We start from the raw sequence: 20,568 nt of genomic DNA, 5'->3' as shown, positions 1-20,568 counted from the left end.
ATTCACATTAAAAAAAAAAAGAAGAAAAAACAAAGAGTAGCCACGTTAAACCCTAACATCCATGTCTTGGGCAATTTGTTACATAAAACTTCGGACAAATAGAACGGAAAGGAGGAGTACCAACGAACGTTTATTAGGCGCCGTGGACTAATGCTAGTGGTCTAAGCGGAGCTCCCTTAGACAGGGGGCCCAATGACTTTTTTGATATATGAGCAAGGACCATTTTGGTTTTGGGCGTCCGAATTTAATCATTGGTTTAGATTAGAATCCATTACTTATGAAACCCATAAGTTGTGACAGAACTCAGATGCCCTCCCTAGATCTGCAAAGACCCGTTAAACTGTTGTGTTTTTATTTTTTAATTTTTAAAATGAAAGAACCGTTCAACTAAGTTTTTTTTTTTTTGATGAGAAAAGTAAAGCTTTCCAATAGAAGTCTTCGGCCGAAGGGCCAAATGTCAAAGAGAAGTCTTCGGACACATTTTTCTTCGTTTTATTTCACGTGAAAAGTAACTTACTTTATGCAATGAACTTCTATTACATGTTTTAATTGTTGAGCCTCCTTTTCATTTTCGTCCTTGCCTCACAATTTTAAGTAGTTTGATGTTACTAAGTCTTGGAGTAATTATTCGACCAATTTTTTTTTTTCTTTTAGAAACTAATTTGTATATATGATGATGATTATAGAAAAAAATGTATGCATCATCTCCTAAATCAACTATTTATTTAAGCAAATAGCGGACTTGAATATCTACTTATACATATGAAAAATAAAATGATAAGCAATTATTATTATTATTTTATTTTTTTTCTCTCGAGAAACTTATCAATAGCTGCTTTTAATATTATTGTTAGGTTAGAGAAAAACTAGTCCATATATGGCGAAGAAGACTAATTTTTTCCTGGCATTTCTTAAAATAGAGTTTAAATAATGCACAAAATTCCTTTTAGAAAATTGTTTAGCAAATTATTTGAAAAGCTCATTATAAAACTTTGGGTGGCGGTTGCATTTTTTTAGAAATTAAAACCACAAAATGTTCACAACATGGTTAGGTCTTAGGTGGACGATGCTTATTCCCCGTTTTGTGTTTAAAATGTAAGTATTAGTTAAGTGAGCGGAATCCAAAGATTAAAACTAAAGTGTCCTTCCATTGCTCGCTCAAAACGCTACCGTTATTGCTCTCTCTCTTAACCACGCCTGTGAACACGCGCATCAACTGCTGGCTTTTTCTCTCTAAAACCCTATGTGCAGTACTGTACTTCGATAACGATCCGCCATTCACAACGGGTACGGGTTTTCGCACGCTCTCTCTCTAATGCGTCACCTTTTCAGTTCAAGGTTTCTTTTTTATTTATTTATTTTTTTGCTCCCTTAGAAAACTTTAGTGAATCCAAATTGGCTGATTTAGAGGGTTTATTAATGCGTTTTATGATATGATCATGGGCCATTTTAGTGAAATAATGGCTGAATTTTTGTGTTTAGAGAGTTGGGTAATTAGAACTGACATCCACCTACTAGGATTGGAGTGAATTTTTGGGGAAAAATAGAATGCTTTTGCTAAATGATGAGAATGTGATTGTTCAATTTGTGCTTGGAATGATTGATTGTTAGCCAATTGTTTTATGTGACCATAGTTTACATGATTGAGTTTGTATGTCTAGAGTTAGGCCAAAAAAAAAGAAAAAAAGAAAAATTGGTGCTTGGCATTTCTGTGAGCTCTTGTATTGGGGAAAACAGATTGGAGTATTACTTATTTATTTTGCTCTTGTAATTAGCCGTCTTAAATTTTTAGCTGGGTGGGGTATCAAAATACCTGAGCTATTGTTATTTTCTTCAACGTTTTTGAGTTTTAGGTTATAATGTTCAGTAGCATTGGAATTATAGGTTTAAGTGGTATGCATTTTGCATGTCAACGAAATGGTAATAAAAGAGAGCACTCATGAGCGTGGACAAGGTTTGGCCTTAAGGTTTATCCTCTAGTTTGAGGTGTCCTTATGGGTGTGTACAGCCAGTACGGTTATGCAGCTGATTGCCCCCTCGGGCTGAGTGATAACACAATGCATGCTAATGTATCACTCATCATTTTTTCTGGTTGTGGCACCTGATTTTACCATCCTTTGGCTAATTTTCAATTAAGAAAAAGTGTAGATAAATAAACACAGTTCTAATTGCATAACAATAATTTGAAACCTAAGACAAGAACTCAATTTCATAAAAGGCAGACTGAATTGAGTTCCAAGCAGACCCCACATAACAATTAATTCACAGTTCTTGTTTACTTTTTTTATAGGCAAGCTTTTACTTGAGCCACTACATCTAGGTAGGCTTTTGATTCAATTCTCAATGTGACCTGTTTAACTCTCAGAGTTTAACTTGAACTGCTTGAATATATGTAGATTTCTTTGACATTTTAAATTGACGTTCTTACCATGGTTCATTATACCAATTCATATCTATAGAAAAGTTTAAGCTTGCGACTTCCTTGGTTTGTCTTCCTTAGCTTCTTTTGTGCTTCCCAAATAAATTTTATGGTTCGTACAAAGACTTTCAAAATGAATTTCTGAAGCATGGTTGATTTTACCATCATTGTTTTTGTTTATTTGTAGTTGCATTAATCCTTGTACATATCTCTTATTGTTTAATATATAATCTTTTGTTTCTGACAAAAAACAAAAGCTTTTCATGTCAGACCTTTCTCCTGTATTATTTTTCTTTTCCTATGTCCTTTTAAACTGTTGATTAATATTCTGTTTTGAAGGATTTAGAGAAGTTCCTTTGAGATCCATTTTTGAACATGTGCATCATCTTTGTAATTACATCAATTCAACTTAGTCATGTTACTCTTCTTTAAATGGATTTGCAGCTTAATTTTAAGACATTGTGTAGACAAGGTGAGTTAACATGTGCTAGTGTCTGATGATTTGATTGAACTAGAGTTTACCTGGTTAAATAGCTGCTTTCAGTATTAATAATGTTTGTCAGTTGCATGTTTGCTCATCTTTTAGGAGTTCTTTTACAAAATTGGTTGAAGAAACAGAAAGCCGATATTTAACTTCCATGGCTGCAATCAGTCCAATAGATATCAGTTCATCTGATAGTGATTTGGACATAGGAGAATCAGATACGTCAGAGACTAGACAATCTGGCAATGTCAGGATTCTTCCACCATGGGCAACTAAGGCCGCCGTAAACGCGAGAACAGGTCAGACTGGTGTTTGCAAATTGAAAACTTCCTCAGGTTTTCATTAAACGAGAAATGTATTTTGAATGGCGTTCCATTAAACAAATTTGCAGGTTATGGTGGGCAGTCTCAAAAGGTTCCTTCTTTTGAAAGGTCATATGCTTCCAATGGCAGCTCTTCGAATGCAAATAGTTATTCACAAGAAAAACTGCAGATGCTTCCTGGTTTTAGTGATGACCACCAAATGTCTAATGGTCAAGCAGATGATTCTCATTATTTATCTGGGAACAAGAATGTGGGTCAGCTGCAGACTGTTAATCCTCGAATTGCAAATGTTGCTTCTGCAGATTATGAGAAAATTTCATCTCAACAGGCTTTGAAGAGGACACTCCCTGCGTTTCCTCAGCCGCATTCACTAAATACAAAATCAAAAAGTTCAGTAGAGAATATGAACAGCAGTCAGATTCGTGATACTTTTGGAAATGCTTACCACTTAGCCGGGCCAAGTACAGTCAACAGCAAGGGCTATATCAGAGACTATTATGTGAAGAAAAATGATGATGATATTATGATGTATGAGGGGAACAGAATCTTGCCTTCATCTTTGATGCATGGAAAGTCAGTTTCCATGACACAATTTGGTGGTCCAAGTGACCTAGCCTATCGTTCAGGTTCTGCTGATGAAAGGGCAGTTGGAGGTGATGAAAGATTGATTTATCAAGCGGCATTGGAGGTATTTGGGACCCTTTTTTTAATGCAAAAATGAGTTGAATAGGCAGTTGTTTTGTTTATTTTTCATTTTTTTTTGGCGGAATTGTTGGTATATATTTTATCTTTGACGTCAATATATATGTAGCTTTGAGATATAGTAAACAGATGACTAGAAATAGTTGGGTACAAGAATATTTGGTTCATAATAATTTGCAGATCCTGTTGCGTGCAAATGGCTGTATGTTAGTCCAGACAAATTATTTGGCCAGCAATTTTTCTCCACAAGAACAGCTTATAGATGTCCTGGGATATGTGCACAGTATTTTATCCTTGAATAGCTTATTTTGGGAGAGTATAGACTTTTGTTCTTCCCCCCTTAAGGAATAGGATCATAAGTTAGGGACTTACTAGGATTTTTTGAACAGTAGGTAGATTTAAAGTTCAGAAATAAGGTCTCAAAATGAGACCTAATTGACCATAACTGCAACCAATCCTTCTTTCTACAGTTTTGTTCTATTTTTGGTACTTTTATATTCTCCCATGTATCTGGGTTGTGCCCCCTTGCATTCACCAAATATTCATTGATTTATCTTGTTTTGGTTTTATTACTATAGTTGGCTGCCTATTTCCTTTTTAACAGTTTAGCTTCTTTTGTATCACATCTTCTTGGTCCTTTTTTGTCTTCTCACCATCTTTTTCTACATTATTTATGGCCTTACTCTTCTTCTAGAGATTCCTCCTATTGACAACTGTAGTCCTTGGTTCTTGTTGCTCTTGAAATATAGTCAAGTTTCTAGTCTTTATTATTTGTTTTGTTACTCCATTTCAAGGTTTCCATTTTTGTTAACTTATTTTCTTGATGTATTGCTTGTGCCCTAATGCCTTGCACAATGAAGTATGATCTTTTTGAAGGACTAAGTGTTACTGGATGAGTGTCTGCTTTAAAGTTATTAAGACAAGTACTAGGTAAGATCCCAATTTGGAAAATTGTCAATAGTTGCCTATTGTCTTTTTGGATATTGGGGATAAGTTTTAATGTAGTTAGGCAGTTCTTTTTCCTTTTCTCTTTTTTATTTTACATTAAAATTGGAGGATGACTCAATTTTGAAACGTTTGGTTATCCCAATCTATTTTCTTTGCATTATTCAAGGTTCCAAGTTGGTGCAAGGAAAGTTGAAGTATTGGTGAGGGACATTTTACATTCTGTTTTATTGTCCCGCCCATTCTATTCATTGGTTATAAAATTCTCCATTGAAAACTTCAAACAAGTTCCGAAGAAAAGATTTTCAAGAGTAGATACCCCAGCCTTCTAGTTTCCTATTTCTTTTCTATCTTGTTTTTTCGCATCAATATTGAAATGATTGACTGACTCCAAAAAGTTCGAAAATTCTTGAATTCTTTCTCATATTCCTTTTAAATCAAAATTCCAATTCCAATTCCAACTCAGAGTGGGGGAAAGCCTTACTAAGAAGAAATTTACTACCATTTATATCCTCCCAAATATGAATATCCTTCCCTTTACCACCCACTTCAAGATCTCTATGGTTAAGGAAGTACTCTTTAAAGATGGCTTTTCAATTCCTACTATGCATCCCCTAACTCCTTGGAATCCTACCCATTTGAATGAAAGCTACAAACAAAAAAATGTATGACAATAACCACTTTTCTAATGGAAATCATCGCCAAAGAAGTGAAAATCTTGTGGGTTGCTTTGGCTTCTTGTGGTTCTACTTACTGAGAATATCTTTGCTTTCTTTAAAGGAAAGTTTATGGAAATATACTTTGATTGGTTGTGAGCTATTTTTTGTTTTGAGAGTCTTGCTGTTTACAGGAGACATAGTTACAAAGAACTTTAGTTGAGTTTTGTATGGTTTCTGTCTTTGAGTTGATTGTGGAGATCGCATCCACGTATGTAACTATTTTTTATAAGTATGCATCTGTTCATTTTCCTGAAAATAGTAAACAATGTTAAAAGAAGAAGATAAAGCATTGGGCCTTCTTTCTTTTCCATTTCTCTGTCATGTGGATTTAGTCCTCCTTCTCCAAATGCCTTGCAAGAGATATTAAGGCATGCAGATTATGCTTTTTCATAATTCTAAATCAGTTCCATTATAATGGATGGGGTTCTAGGTGTTGTCTTCAGGATGCTGATTGGAAGATGCCCTGATTTTGTTTTGGGTATAAAAAGCAATTAAATATAAGCATCTTTTTGATAATTAGCTGCTGAGAAATTAATTTATTTTTGAAGCAATAAAAAGTTTAAATAAGGTGCACTTTGTTTCTTGCAGGATCTAAATCAACCAAAAGTGGAAGCTACTCTACCTGATGGCCTCTTGTCTGTCAATCTCTTAAAACATCAGGTCTAGTCTTATCTTTAATTTAGATAATTCTGTTTTTTGATTTCCATCCATCACTTAGTTTATCTACATTATTTAAGTTTTCAGAAGATTGCATTGGCATGGATGCTTCAGAAGGAAACTAGAAGTTTACATTGTTTAGGTGGAATTTTAGCTGATGACCAGGTTGTCTTTTCTAAACTTTGTTGACTTTTATATGTCTTCTTAAGGATACTAGCTTGATAGGATCAAATTTCTGACTGACTGATTATTTTGCAGGGCCTTGGTAAAACCATCTCAATTATTGCCCTTATACAAATGCAGAGGTCACTGCAATCAAAATCAAAAACAGAAGTCTTAGGCAATCAGAAAACTGAAGCTTTAAATTTGGATGATGATGATGATAATGGCAATGCTGGTCTGGATAAGGTTAAGGAGACTGGAGAATCTGATGACATCAAACCGGTCCCAGAAGTAAGTACTTCTACTCGTTCATTCAGCCGGCGGAGGCCAGCCGCTGGTACATTGGTTGTTTGTCCTGCTAGTGTTCTCCGACAGTGGGCCAGGGAGCTGGAAGACAAAGTTCCAGATAAGGCTGCACTTTCTGTCCTTATCTACCATGGAGGTAGTAGGACAAAGGATCCTGTTGAACTAGCTAAGTATGATGTGGTTCTGACAACATATTCTATTGTAACTAATGAAGTTCCAAAGCAACCTTCAGTTGATGAAGAAGAGGCTGATGAAAAAAATGGGGAAACTTATGGACTATCTTCTGAATTTTCAGTGAATAAGAAGAGGAAAAAGATATCTAATGTTAGCAAGAGGGGAAAGAAGGGTAAAAAAGGAAATGTCAATTCCTCAATTGATTATGGATGTGGTCCACTTGCCAAAGTAGGTTGGTTTCGGGTGGTGCTAGATGAAGCTCAAACAATAAAGAATCACCGAACTCAAGTGGCTAGAGCCTGCTGTAGCCTTCGAGCCAAAAGAAGGTGGTGCTTATCTGGAACACCAATACAAAATTCAATCGATGATCTGTACAGTTACTTCAGGTTTCTAAAGTATGACCCCTATGCTGTATACAAATCATTCTACAGTACTATAAAGATCCCAATATCAAGAAATTCACTTCATGGTTACAAGAAACTTCAAGCTGTACTGAGGGCTATAATGCTGCGTCGTACAAAAGGTAACTGGTCTTCCCTTTTTTTTTGGTTGTGTGGTATTATATATTTGGAAGGGCAGAGTTTGGAATATTGCTTTTGTTCATGGCATGATGTTCAATGTGTGATGTGTCTCTAATTCTGATTCATGGTTTTGTGAAGATTTCTATGTGTTTCTTTCTGTTGGTTTCCTTTTAAGAATTCATGTCATTTTAGGTATCTTGTCAGTCTACAAAATGACTGCAGCTGCTATTGATTTTGGATTAGGATGTCTTCACATAATGAAGAACTATTGTAGCTGACATTAACTGGAAGATAATCTCATTAATTACTTAATAGACTGGCATAGTTGATGCTTTTACTTGCATCTTCTTTTGCTTGTTTCTGGCATTAAGAAAAAGAACACTGTTAAGACTATTTTCATGCAAGAGTATAATGTTTAGATGGTCTCATTGTAGTTCTGCTGCATTGCGAATATATTTTGCAGAAAGAACACTGTTAAGTATACATCTATTTTAAATATGTAGAAATATTGGATAACACGTTCATTTAAAAAAAAAAAACTGCATTAAGCACCTTGCATCCCATATTGAATGAATATGAAACAATGGATTGTCTGCTCTTGTATTGCTTTTGGCTAGAGGTATCACTTCAGTTTTTGCACTACTTTCATCATGTCATGGCTGAAATTGTATTTTTGGCTACGTGGGGAGGTGTGACGTGTAGCTAGAATGCTTACCAGATTGCTTGTTATGGACTCTTTGGGGAATTGTAGAACTTGTTCCTTTTAAAGATTTTCCAGAGTCAATTTTATACCGATACCAATTTTTTGGTTCTTTCCAAATATAAACTCTATAAAAAAATGTGTGAACCTGCTTTGGTGGTAAGTCCCAACTTTAATACCAAGTGGGTAGTAGCTACAAAGGATGAATGATTATGTAATGGTGATAGTCACCATGTGATACAATCCTTTCAGTGGTATTGTTTTAGTTAATTCAAAGGTGTGTATTTTTCACTCCAAAATCTTTGGTTTTCCAATTCATCAGTCATGTAACCTTTATTCTGGCCTTGCATGCTCTCTTAGGGAACTTTGGCATCTTGTTTAGGAATGAATTGTGATAGTCTTCATGGATGGCATTTCTGATTTATAAGACGGTTAAAGATAACTGCAATGTTTTTATTTGACGTTGCTTCAGCTGGAGTAATTCATTTTATTTTATTTTCCTAGCGATCTAGTGCATTTACAAATATAGTATACTTTCTGTTACAGATAATCTAAGTGAAGTGTGTCATACTTTTGTCTGGGTTTTCTTTTCACTTCTTATGAATTTTATTTCTGCTTTCATTTACCTGTGATCAGCAAAATGAAATTTAATTATTGATGTATCTAAATTTGAATCATCATGAGGGATGTTGGTACATTGCTATCAGAACCATATGTTTCTTTGTTGTTGTTCCATTGATTGTGCCATAATGAATTTGAACTTCTGTTTCCTTTTTGTTTGTTTGATGCTAATCTTCGTTAGTTGTTATGTCCAGGAACATTCATTGATGGCCAGCCTATAATTAATTTGCCTCCAAAAACTATCAGCTTGACAAAGGTGGATTTCTCAAAAGAGGAGTGGGCCTTCTATAAGAAGCTTGAATCCGATTCTCTTAAGAAATTTAAGGTGGTTTCTACTTCACATCATTATTCAAGTTGAGGAAATATATAAATCAACTGGTTTGACTTTTCTGACTTGCAAACAGATACCTTGCCTTTATTTACTATAAAGCCTAGGCTCTCTTTTCTGACATGCAAAGAGAGCCTAGGCTTTATACATCCCAGGAGTGGCTTAAGATAGAATGGAGGGAGGATCCTTCCATAGTAGTTTTAAGGATTTTTCCTTTGAAGATCAAATTCAATTTGTTGGTTTCTTTGCTGATTTCTCATATATCTAAGCCAATTTTCTTTCAGGCTTTTGCTGATGCTGGCACAGTGAACCAGAACTATGCAAATATTCTCTTGATGCTTCTACGCCTCCGTCAGGCTTGTGATCACCCTCTTCTCGTAAAAGAATATGATTTTGACTCTGTTGGAAAAATTTCTGGTGAAATGGCAAAGAGACTCCCTAGAGACATGCTAATTGATCTGTTGAGTCGCTTGGAAACTTCCTCTGCCATTTGCTGTGTATGCAGTGTGAGTTTCTACTTTAAACGTAATACTTCTATTCTTTTTCTTTCTGGAATTTTTTGACAGAATTCATTCTCTTTCTTATTAAAAAAAATGATCTCATTATTGTGTATTTTTTATGGCTTATGCTTGATTTGAGGTTTTGATGAATAATAGTAACAGATGATATATTGGATGTTTGTCTACTATGGTCTCTGTGGAGTTTTAGAACATCATCTGTTAATATTTGATTCTCTTGAATCTGAGTTTGGCTAGGTATTTTAGGAATTCTAGTCTTGTGAGAGAAACTGCTCATACTAGTTTCCATCTCCTCAAGACCAGTTTCGATCTGTCATTGTGGTAATGGCAGTCCGTTACCAAAAACTATTTTTAAAAAATTAAAAAGTGAAAATCCATGTAATGATGGGGCTTGGTTGCATTCTTTTGCTATTCTTGGTACAGTGTTTATAGGAAAGTCCAAAAAGCTAGTCACAAAGTCCCAATCATTAAATGCTTAGTCAATCTGGGGTGAAGTAGTATTCTTAACTTATGGAAGTGGTTTCATTGTGTTGTATTGGAAATCATTTTTTTTTTAAAAAAAAAAAAGTAATGCTAGAGATCCCAACAATTAAGTTCCAACTTGAGTCCTAATTGATGCGGCATTCATCTAATGGTTGGTAGGATATTAATTTTATCAGTTATGAAATTCACCATCCAATAGGTGAATGACACGTAAACGTTGGGACTCAACCGTTGGAATCTCAACCATTATTGTTTTAAAAATAACTATGAAGTTCGATAACATAGATATGGCTGTTCGTTATTGTTTGGTGTCGACAATTGTCCTCGCTGCTAAATGGTTATTGTATGAAAGTTATAATTGTTGTTGTCTCTACCATTAAATAAATTTAAATTTGTTATTTTGCTTTCTTGGTGGACAGTTGATTCACTCATTGTAATGATTTTTCATCTTTAGTACAATTTACAGTTTCTTATAAACAAGAGAAAAAAAAAAGGAAAAAAATTCCATCTCTGGAGGTGATGGAATTGCGCAGCTATGAGCAGTGTGGTTTTATTAGCATGGATGTGAGAAAAGGAAGTGATAGGATACATTGATTGTACTCACTTATTCATGAACTGTTAGGGGGAAAAAACTGCAATGATGACCGGTCATATCTTTGTGTGAGAATTTTCTAGTGCAGAACATTTGATGTACTTATTCTCTTCAAATATGAATCAGCATCTCTTTGCGTAAAGAATTGCTAAAAGACAAAAGGATTCAATTTCCAATGCTTGATTTTGCAATTGTTATGTAAATAGTCGGTCAAATTTTTGTCTTCTGACAATTCTTTTATGAAAGAGTTGTTGGCCCACATTTTCTTAAATAGATGTCTGATGGGAGTAGTCCATATATACACAAGTAGCTGGACTGGAAAGATGTATCATACAAGAAATGGAGAAAGGAGTTGAAAAAGTGGACTAAATGTTCAGAAAAGTATCAGAAGCCCCATTCGCCGTAGAATTTTATCTGCCTTGCATTAATTAGCCCATAAAGTGCTCCTGAGTAGTGGATTAACAGATGATTAGCTGTCTCTTTACATTTCTAGCATATAATGCACCAAGATGGAAAAGAGTCATATTCAGATGCTTTGTCTTAATGGTATCTGCTGTATTCATTTCTCCTTGGGCGAAAGCTTCTCTGGAAGTTACGGGGCTATTTTGCTAAATTCCTCAGAGAGAGTTGTCTCATTCCCCTACATATTCTCTGCCTATCTGACAAGCAAAAGCTTGGATTTGTCTTTGGCCGTCTGTATCATTTTATACTCTTTAAATTAACATGGGGCATTTTGTTTTGATGTTCTGTTTTATGTTTGATTCATATTGGCCGTATAAATATTGCCTAAGAAATTGCTAGACATATTTACCATGTAGCTGGATGTTTTGGAGAATTGGGTGCCAGTATGTCCCAAAATTTCTGTGCTTGATACTTGGTGATTACCTTTGTTTTCGGCCCTATTTACTACTCAGATCCATATTTGATTGTTTTATAGGATCCACCTGAGGACTCTGTTGTTACCATGTGTGGCCATGTTTTTTGCTACCAGTGTGCATCAGAGTATATTACAGGAGATGACAATATGTGCCCTGCACCTAGATGTAAAGAACAACTAGGTGCTGATGTTGTTTTCTCAAAAACTACTCTTAAAAATTGCGTTTCTGATGATGGTGGAGGTAGTCCCACAGATTCTCCATTTGCTGACAAATCAGGGATTCTTGACAATGAGTATCTTTCATCAAAGATCAGAACCGTTCTTGATATTCTTCATACACAATGTGAATTAAACACTAAATGCTCGATTGTAGAGATTCATGATCCCGCAGGAAGCGATGGTTCATCTGCAGTACATTCAAAGTCACCAATTGAAGGACCGATAAAATCAATTGTCTTCTCGCAGTGGACTAGAATGTTGGATTTGGTTGAGAATTCACTGAATCAACATTGTATACAATACAGGAGGCTTGATGGCACAATGTCTCTAGCTGCCCGAGATAGGGCTGTTAAGGATTTCAACGCTGATCGCGAGGTTTGTTCTCTATAACTTTAATAAGACTGGAATACAATTTTATTTTGGATGTAGTACCATCGGAACAAAAGTTGATGTCATTGGTCACAAAAAAGATTCTATCTGTTCTTAACACTAATAATCTGAGCTGTAATATGATCATCTAACTTGTTGAAGTTATAGCAGATCACTGTGATGCTGATGTCACTAAAAGCTGGAAACCTTGGTTTGAATATGGTTGCTGCAAGCCATGTTATTCTTTTGGATCTTTGGTGGAATCCAACTACAGAAGATCAAGCTGTTGATCGAGCACACAGAATTGGACAGACACGTCCTGTTACTGTTACTCGGCTCACTATTAGAGATACTGTAGAAGATAGAATATTAAAACTCCAGGTATTGTTGCTAAGTTTTTACTGGCTTTATATTTAAACATCTGCTTAGTTTATCTGATGTATCTTTAATGATTAGCATGCCTGGAAGTTGAGAAGTTAGAACTCTGACTATAGTAATTGGTTTATCAAGAAGGTATCGATTTTCAAACACAACATATTTTTTTTCTGGAATGTGTGGACTGAGGTATGTTCTCCTCAATTTCTGGACTTAAGGCAAATCCCAAGGTATTTGGTCCAGCACTTCCGGCTTAGTAGGGTATACAAACTTAGTTTTGGGAACTAAAATGTTAAATGAAAGGAGTTTTTTGAAGCTGTAAAAGTGTAATAGAGATATGCCAACTGGTTATAGTTGTGAAAGATATTAAATTAGGAAGCATTTGTTCCAACTAATAGGAAATTAGCAAGAAAATAACCCAATAATATGCATATTGAATTTATGATCGAGGGAAGGAAAGCAAAACAGGAGAAGAGGAAAGGAAGAAACAAGTTTTTTTCACAAGGTTGAGGCAGGAATGGAGCAAAAGTGCACTTCTGATGTGCCATGGGCCTTTGGCCCTCAAAGCACCTTTCTAGCAGCATTATTCCTTGACTATGTTCAAAATTGAATTGCCTTCAAGTGAGTCTTGGGAAGATTTATAATCTTTGGTCTTTTTCTGATAGGAATTTTTGGTGGTTTCTTAATTATTAACTTCGGTGGGATTGGTTTCTTGATAAATCTGTAAATTCTTGCTTATTAATGATACTGTGCAATAGAGGCTTACTTCTGTTGTTTCCTTCGATGTCCAAATATAACTTGAATCGTGAGCTCCCAGACCAGGTCCTCTTTTGTATCACTTCGAGGGGCCTCGCGGCGCCTGAGGGGAGGTGCGTGGAGAGGCCCGCCCCAAAAAAGTGCCTGTAGGGCAGGGGGCCAGAGGCCCAAAGGGCGCCGAGGCCGGTGTGCTATAGCCTTTGGCCTGTGGGGGTGGGGAGGGGGGGTGTGACCCCCCCGGGTCTCAAAAAGGCCTACAACTTTTCGAGGGGCCTCGCGGCGCCTGAGGCCGCGTTAGATGATTAATTTGGACTATATATATAAACATTGAGTAAATGTTTGATGATGTTCAACTTAAAATGATAATGTCCCTACAGTGTTAGATGATTAATTTGGATTTTGGATGTTGAAGTAGGCATGGCAATCTTAGTGTATTGGTTTCAGATTATTATTGATAGCTTTCTTGATGTTAGATTTTATTCCCATTTTGATGTAAATCATCATTGTTCTAGTAATATGTGCATGACTGCATGGGTGTTATAACGTCATTATTAACAGAGAACATATATTCTTATAGAATTGTCACCTGAATGGCATATTGAGATTCTTATTCAAATTTGGTCAACAATTTAAACTAGCTCAAAAGTCGTTAGAAATTTGTAAAATTAAAAATAGAAGACTCTATACTGACATAATTGATGCATTGCAAGTGAAACAAATGTTAGTTAATGATTTCCTATCTCTCTAGTTTCACCTAATCACCTTGTTGCCTCCTCTTTGCTTGCTTTGTACGCTGGTTGTGGGACTTTAATATGGATAGTATTCCTTGAAATTTAGCCTTGTTTGTGTATCAAAATAATTTCCCCTTTCGGTTCATTGTTTCCCTTTGTGGTTATGGCATGTGCAAACACCAGGTGAGTCTTGAGGTGGTTATGGTGTATGAATTGTACACAACCTTTAACCCTGAAGTTCTATTTTGTGGATGTGGACCAACTATTTTACACAAGTTTTTTGTGCTTGCTAACTTGCAATGAGTTAGTTTACCAGTTCGTACTTTTTGCTGAAATTTTGGCCAGTTTAGGTTTGCATTCTTTAGCCATTATATATTTGGGATCAGCCTCTAGCTGAAATTAATTCGCTTTTGCCATTGGAATATTGGAAGTTGCTAAACTACCAATTTTCTCGACTCTTTTTGAGGCTTTGGTTTGCATGTGCTTTCTTAGTCTCTTTCTAGTTACCTTGAGGGTTTAGACTCATTATGCCCTACCTTGACTTGTTGTTCCTCTTTTATTTCATATTCAAAAAAATTTCCTCATTTAAAAAGGGGAAGAAAGGTTGTTCGTCATTGGTGATGAAAGATAAAGTTTGTGCACTCAGACATGCTAAAATTCTCTCATACTTTTTTGGATTTTGTTAAGTTGAAATAATAAAGGCAATAGAGGTTAAGGTGCAAATAGAGATTGTTAAATGGAAAGATGAAAATTGTTTATCCTCTGATGCATTGTCTTTATTAATATCCTTGTCTTGCAGGATGATAAAAGAAAAATGGTAGCATCTGCTTTTGGGGAAGATCAAGGGGGAGGCACAGCATCTCGTCTAACTGTGGAAGATCTTAGATATCTATTTATGGTCTAGAAGACTGTCTACCCATTAACTTGTATTTGTCCAGCCTTCTTTATTTAATAGATCATAGTTTGCTAGGAAGTTTTGAGAGCCAAATATGAGTTTTGCTCAGCTACATTGACCCAAGGAAATCTGTAGCTGCTCTTGTAGCTCCTGCATATGCTGTGGCTCATTTAGGACTTGATGGGTGTTGATATATTTTTTGGATGGTAACTTTTGTCAGGTTTGAAGCCCCCACAAAGGCATTTTTTGTTCCCATCAAGCATAGGATAGCAATCCAAAGCCGCCTGTAAATATTCCTAATTATTTCTAGTATATATCATATATTTAGTTTAATCATTGGCTTTTTTGTTTATTAATATATGCTTAACATGGGCTGGTCGAGGCTCGGAAGTTTGACAGGAAAAGATAGCTTGTACATGGACCTGATCATGGCTGCTGAGACACAATGCCCAAGGTACATTTCTTTTTACCACCTCTTAAGTTTGTGTAGTGTAGTCACAATCTCATCTGATGACTAGGAATAGATTTCACCTTTGGTTTGTCGGCCCCATTAGAAAAGCAACCCAAAAATCAGACTTTGACAGGCTAACTTGCAGCAAACTCCAGTACCCTTTGCTTTTACAGTGACTGAACATATTTTTGTGCTTTCAGTGGAAACAAGATATTCCTTGAGCGAAAAAAGTAGTTATAACCAGGAATTACTATCAATCATCATTATTTAACTTTTCCTTTTCCTTTTTTCCTTATTTTGGCCTTTGTTGTCATCTGGATAAATTCAACATGTCTTTGTGGAGCAGAAAAACAAAAATGTATGAAATTTTCAATTCAAGTTTTTATACTCTAACAGGTAAATCTATAATATTTGTTTCAACTTAATTGTATCATCTGTTTGTTTATTATTATTTTTTGCATTGGGGTTGGGGGGTGGGGGGTGTGTGGGGGTCTATTTATTTTTAAATAGGGCTTATATGTAAACCCAATCCCTTCGCCAGTGTGAGCCGAACTTGTTGAACCAATCAGTAATTACATTTGTACTTAAAAAGTAGACATCATAAAACTGCAACAAGATTTTTTTCTTTGAAAAAAAAGAAAAAGAAAAAGTATGCGCAACCTTTCCAACAAGGCGACAGAATGGGCGCTCTATCGTCTATTGATGACATTTAAATAGTAGAATGCGGGCATGTTAATTTACTATGTTTTGGTGTAGATTAGTGTTACAAAGACAAGAGTCACACGGAGAGATGATTACATTACTTATTTTGCATGTTGCGCCGGGCCTAGTAAGGAAGGCCAATTTTTTCCAAGAATTTTACAGCATTGTACAATCAGTGTGTTATATTATTTAGTTGATTGTTACTAGTGATATTAAGATGTACGGATCGTGTATTTGTACTTGTATATACTGATATACATCTATTTTGGATAATTGGTCCCCAGCTGTTTTACAGGCTAATTCACGGCGAAGATCTCTATTATTGTCCTTCGTGTAATGAGAAAGCATGTTTAAAAAATAACCATTGAAGATGAGAGTTCTCCTGAAACAATTTCCTATCATCTTTTAGAAAAAAAAAGGAAATGCCTGTAAAAATGTCTTTAAGCCTGTTGATCCGATTTGATCCGCATCTTTGATTCTCTTTTAATCTCGATTAATGCTTTAACCTGTTTGAGACATTTACCGACAGGACAGCGCGCTTTGACAAGATTTTATTTTATTTTAGGTTTCCTTTTTTTTGGGCTCGGGGGAAATCATAAATGGGGGTGAAAAGTAAAAATTGCAAGGATATTCAAAAGGATACTGGAGTTTCCGACTGACCAAAGCTTACATTTGCTTTTGTTGATTCGATTCCTTTCACCAACTTCACCAAAACAAATATTGAACTTTTGTGGGCCTCTAAAGTGCTTTTAAAACAGAGCCCTGAGAGGATTAATTGCGTTTGTGATAGTTGTTTTCCAACTTCTATACTATGTCAAATGGAAATGGGAACGGGGTACTAGATTGTTTTGTTTCTTCACAACCTCTGTTCTATTATTTGAAAAGAAGGCAAAGGTAATGATCTCGTCACTCAAAAAGTCTTTCAAAATGGGGAAAAAGCAGATGCCTTTGTAAAAGTCATTGCTTGAATGCTCTCCAACTTAGGCTACACCAAAGTTCGACCAAAACGACTGGTGATGGCTACACATGTCCACCAATACCATGGTGGTGGCTCCCTTGCCCTCATGATTTACGCACACTATGCTCTTGTGTGAGAGAGAGAGAGAGAGAGAGAGAGAAGAGAATTTCTTCACGTTGATGATTTAGAAGGAAAAAATAAATAAATAAGGGGGGTGATTTTCCACCGGCCATTGGAGACTGAATTATTAACTACTTGATGTGAATCTACTAAATTTAGATTAAAAGGACTCTCTTGGATCCTCTAGGTCACATAAAGGCTTGCTCTTATGCCCAAGTAAATTGCCTTTTTTGTGATTCTTTTGACTCTCTCAGATTTTTGCCTTGGGAATTTTTGACTCTTATATAAAATACCCTACCTAATACCTGTCTTTGAACTTTGCTGCCTGCCTCTCTGCATAAGCTTTATAGAATCACACAATCACAAATGTAGTCTTTCACGCAAACTTCTTCATTAGTAAAGAAAGCATTACTTTATTAACTGGGATAACATGCCCACATGATAATAAAATATTAATACAATAATGGTTCACAAATATTTATATGTAATATAAGATATACTATTCATATAAAATATATATTACCTGAAGACTAGCAAAATTCACTGCTGACTTTACAGCATATGCTTAGCAAACATTGGGGCCAAATCCCACAAACCCATTTGCTCCATCAAATGAAATTTGAATCCCCTCTTGTTGAATGTTCCCTATTATGGAAAGTCCCGAAGGGGATGGAGCAAATGCAAAACAGAATGTGCCTGCATCATCCACCGGAATAAGAAAGTTACTTGCTGGAAGAGTGAGCACTGGCCCGCCCGAGAAGTAAAATGATACGGTTGGAACCCGCACCGATACAAACCCGGAGAGGTTGTAACATGTGTCAAATATGGATACTCCGGAGGCCCGCGGGAGGTTCCCGGTTTGCGCAACAAAAGCATCGCGGAACGCCTCGTAAGCCGGTGTTGGCAGCCTAGTCACGGCAGTTCCCGTGTCCATAACCACCCCGTCATCACCCATTTGGGTTAGCCGGAAAAGGTCTTCGGATATGGGTATCCGCATACCTCCGACTCCAAGACCCGAGAGCCCGACGTAATAGAAACTCGGGGCACGTGGGTTACGGACCAAGGGGACCCAAGCAGCACCCACCGGTAATGCTTCACGCCCGAATACCAGCGACCCGGAAGATCCGGTGCCCCGACTCACTAAACAGTAACTAAATGCGCCACCAGTTTGGCCCCCCAATTGACCCACTAGTGACATGGATCCACCTCCAAGTCCCAGCAAGCCAGCGGCTCCGACAAACATGCCTTGGTTCTTATGCCCACATCCAATAGCCACATTCTTGACCACCGTCCGGCCTATTGTAAGCGTCTCAAGCGCAAGGGTGCCCTTTGTATACGACCCATCACCGTACGACACCTCGTAACGGCACCGCCCCGCGTGGCATCCGGCGTTCTCTAGGCGATCACAGACGGCGGAGCTGCAAGAAACTCCAGAAAACGACGCCGAATCAGCGGGGTCGAAGACGGGGTCGGATTGTTTATAGCATTGGCTACAAGGCTGACACTGGACCCACACGATATCTGAACCCGAGTCAATAACCATGTACTGGCTTCTTGGCGGGGAACCAACTCCAATCCTGACAAAGTACTCACCGCTGCCTTGGTCCATGCCCGAAACGACGTCGGTTCCGAAATCTTGCACCTCGTGTTTTGCAGCGTCGGCACCCCCTCCGGACAGGCGGCGTACGAGGGTAGCAACCCTTTTAACGTCCCTTTGCATGCGTGCATGGAAACTGTGTTGGTGTCGATGATAATGCATGTTGTTGGTGGTGTTCGATGAGGATGACATTTTATCTCTATGTACAAGTTCCAGCTTCCATCTTGCTTCATCGCTTGATGTGTTACTGCTACTGATATTATTATGCCTTTCAAAGAGTTCATTGTATTGGGACATCTTTGCATGATCGGTTCTGGAACCTTTGATTGATTCATTGACGTTCAAGATTTGGAAATGAGTGTTAGAGGCGGCGGAGGTTGAGGTGGTGATGATGCTGCAAAGAAGATGTAGCAGCAACACTTGTTTGAGCAAAAATGTCGTTTGTGAAAATGCCATGGATAGTGTTGTGTTGTGTGAACTGCTTTGGGTTTTAGGGTTTGAGCTTTGAGGGGGTGCGGGGGGGATTTATTTGGTTTGAGATTTTGGGGTGTGTGGAGGGAAACAAAGTTGTGGGGTTTGTAATAATTGAGCAAATGGGTTCTGTTTATTTTTCTTGTAGTTTTCTATTTGGACTGTTTTAAGAGTTTTGTTTTGTTTGAGTGGGGGGTGGTAATTCAGCTTTGTCTTTTTCTTTTTTTTTTAATTTTACTTTTTAAGAGTGGTGATATGTTGACCAAAGAGCGTATTAATTTATTAAAATTTATTTTATACAATAGGAAAGAAATAATTGTTGTAAGAAAAAACAAGAAATCTTAGAGTATTCCGGTTCGGTGGTTATTGACTCTTTATTTCTTTATTATGTACTTCTTTCTTTTTTTTTTTTTACTATCATTGTAAATTACCACCTTGAAATAATTTTATCCAGTAAAATACCCTTAGAAGTACAATAGTTATGAGAATTAGCTCCTTAAACATGTTAATAAGGAGAAATATTAATGGCTATGTATATAATATATATATCAAAAGCTAATCTTTTTTCTTTTTAATTTTTTTTTCACAGACTACTAATTAAACCACTAAATTAAAAGCCTGTGTCGTACATGAAATGGTTATAAATGAATTGTGATGTGGAATGTTTTCTCTGTTGCTTTTGCCTGAGAGAATTGGGAGTTTAATTGTGGGTTTAATTGGTGGGCATTTAATCAATATTATTATTATTATTATATCTTTAAAAAAAAAAAATGATTAGACGGCATGAGCCAATTTCGTGTGCCCGCAGTTTCCTACGTAAAGACAAAGACTCTCACTCTTCCTCTTTCTTCTGTCTATAAGTGTCTAATTGGCTCCTTGTGTTTAGTGGCTTCAAAAGAGGGAGAGAATGCAGTATAATGACAACAAAGTACTATATATAATAAGAATGAATTCAGTTTATAGAACAGTTTTTTTATTTGTTTTAAAAATGGGACATTGAAAAGCATATTATATAAAGAAAGAAAGAACGTTTATAATATTTCTATGAGATGTTAACTAAAGTAATCTTCTTTTCCCTCATCTTTTTCTTTTAAATACAAAACCAATGACACCAACTTTTTACTACAGAGTAGACTATTAATCTTCAACAGAGTTCATAGCCTTTTTTATAAAGTGAATTCATACCCATTTTTATATCAAATCAAGGATACGTGAGAGTTTATATGCATGTCAATAATTCAAATCTAGGTTTTAAGGTTTAATCAACTCATTACCGTTGCTAATTGTTGTATATATTTTTAAGATCAAGCTGAAATTTTAGGTCAAGACTTTAATGGAGGTCTATCGATTAATGGAGATCAATCAACTTTTTATTGACACGATTGTCAGCACT

The 20,568-nt window shown here is 36.4% G+C and overlaps 2 protein-coding genes across 7 annotated transcripts; one reads left to right on the top strand and one right to left on the bottom strand.

Annotated features, from left to right (window-relative positions):
- The first annotated feature begins 1,044 nt into the window (after positions 1–1,044).
- On the top strand, positions 1,045–15,209 carry LOC18044225 (helicase-like transcription factor CHR28). 6 transcript variants are annotated; one of them, XM_024185447.1, is made up of 11 exons: positions 1,045–1,338; positions 3,006–3,202; positions 3,295–3,914; positions 6,181–6,252; positions 6,337–6,414; positions 6,508–7,414; positions 8,928–9,058; positions 9,346–9,567; positions 11,592–12,125; positions 12,288–12,500; positions 14,781–15,209. In XM_024185447.1, exons 1-11 carry the CDS (start codon positions 1,316–1,318, stop codon positions 14,883–14,885), a joined length of 3,102 nt encoding a protein of 1,033 aa, XP_024041215.1. In that variant the 5' UTR covers positions 1,045–1,315; the 3' UTR covers positions 14,886–15,209. The 6 variants fall into 6 exon arrangements, with proteins under 6 accessions (XP_024041215.1, XP_024041216.1, XP_024041217.1 ...); XM_024185448.1 differs by having other exon boundaries at positions 1,046–1,287; XM_024185449.1 differs by having other exon boundaries at positions 1,046–1,287; positions 2,983–3,202.
- A 2,427-nt stretch (positions 15,210–17,636) lies between these two features.
- Positions 17,637–19,293, bottom strand: LOC18044224 (protein ASPARTIC PROTEASE IN GUARD CELL 2). Its single transcript, XM_024186045.1, has one exon. It carries the CDS (start codon positions 19,158–19,160, stop codon positions 17,673–17,675), a length of 1,488 nt encoding a protein of 495 aa, XP_024041813.1. The 5' UTR covers positions 19,161–19,293; the 3' UTR covers positions 17,637–17,672.
- Positions 19,294–20,568: the final 1,275 nt, after the last annotated feature.

The sequence above is a fragment of the Citrus clementina genome, unplaced genomic scaffold (assembly GCF_000493195.1).
Source record: "Citrus clementina cultivar Clemenules unplaced genomic scaffold, Citrus_clementina_v1.0 scaffold_4, whole genome shotgun sequence".
Classification (NCBI taxonomy): Eukaryota; Viridiplantae; Streptophyta; class Magnoliopsida; order Sapindales; family Rutaceae; genus Citrus; species Citrus x clementina.
The sequence above is the reverse complement of the archived record's forward strand: the minus strand, read 5'-3'. Positions and strand labels throughout refer to the sequence as shown.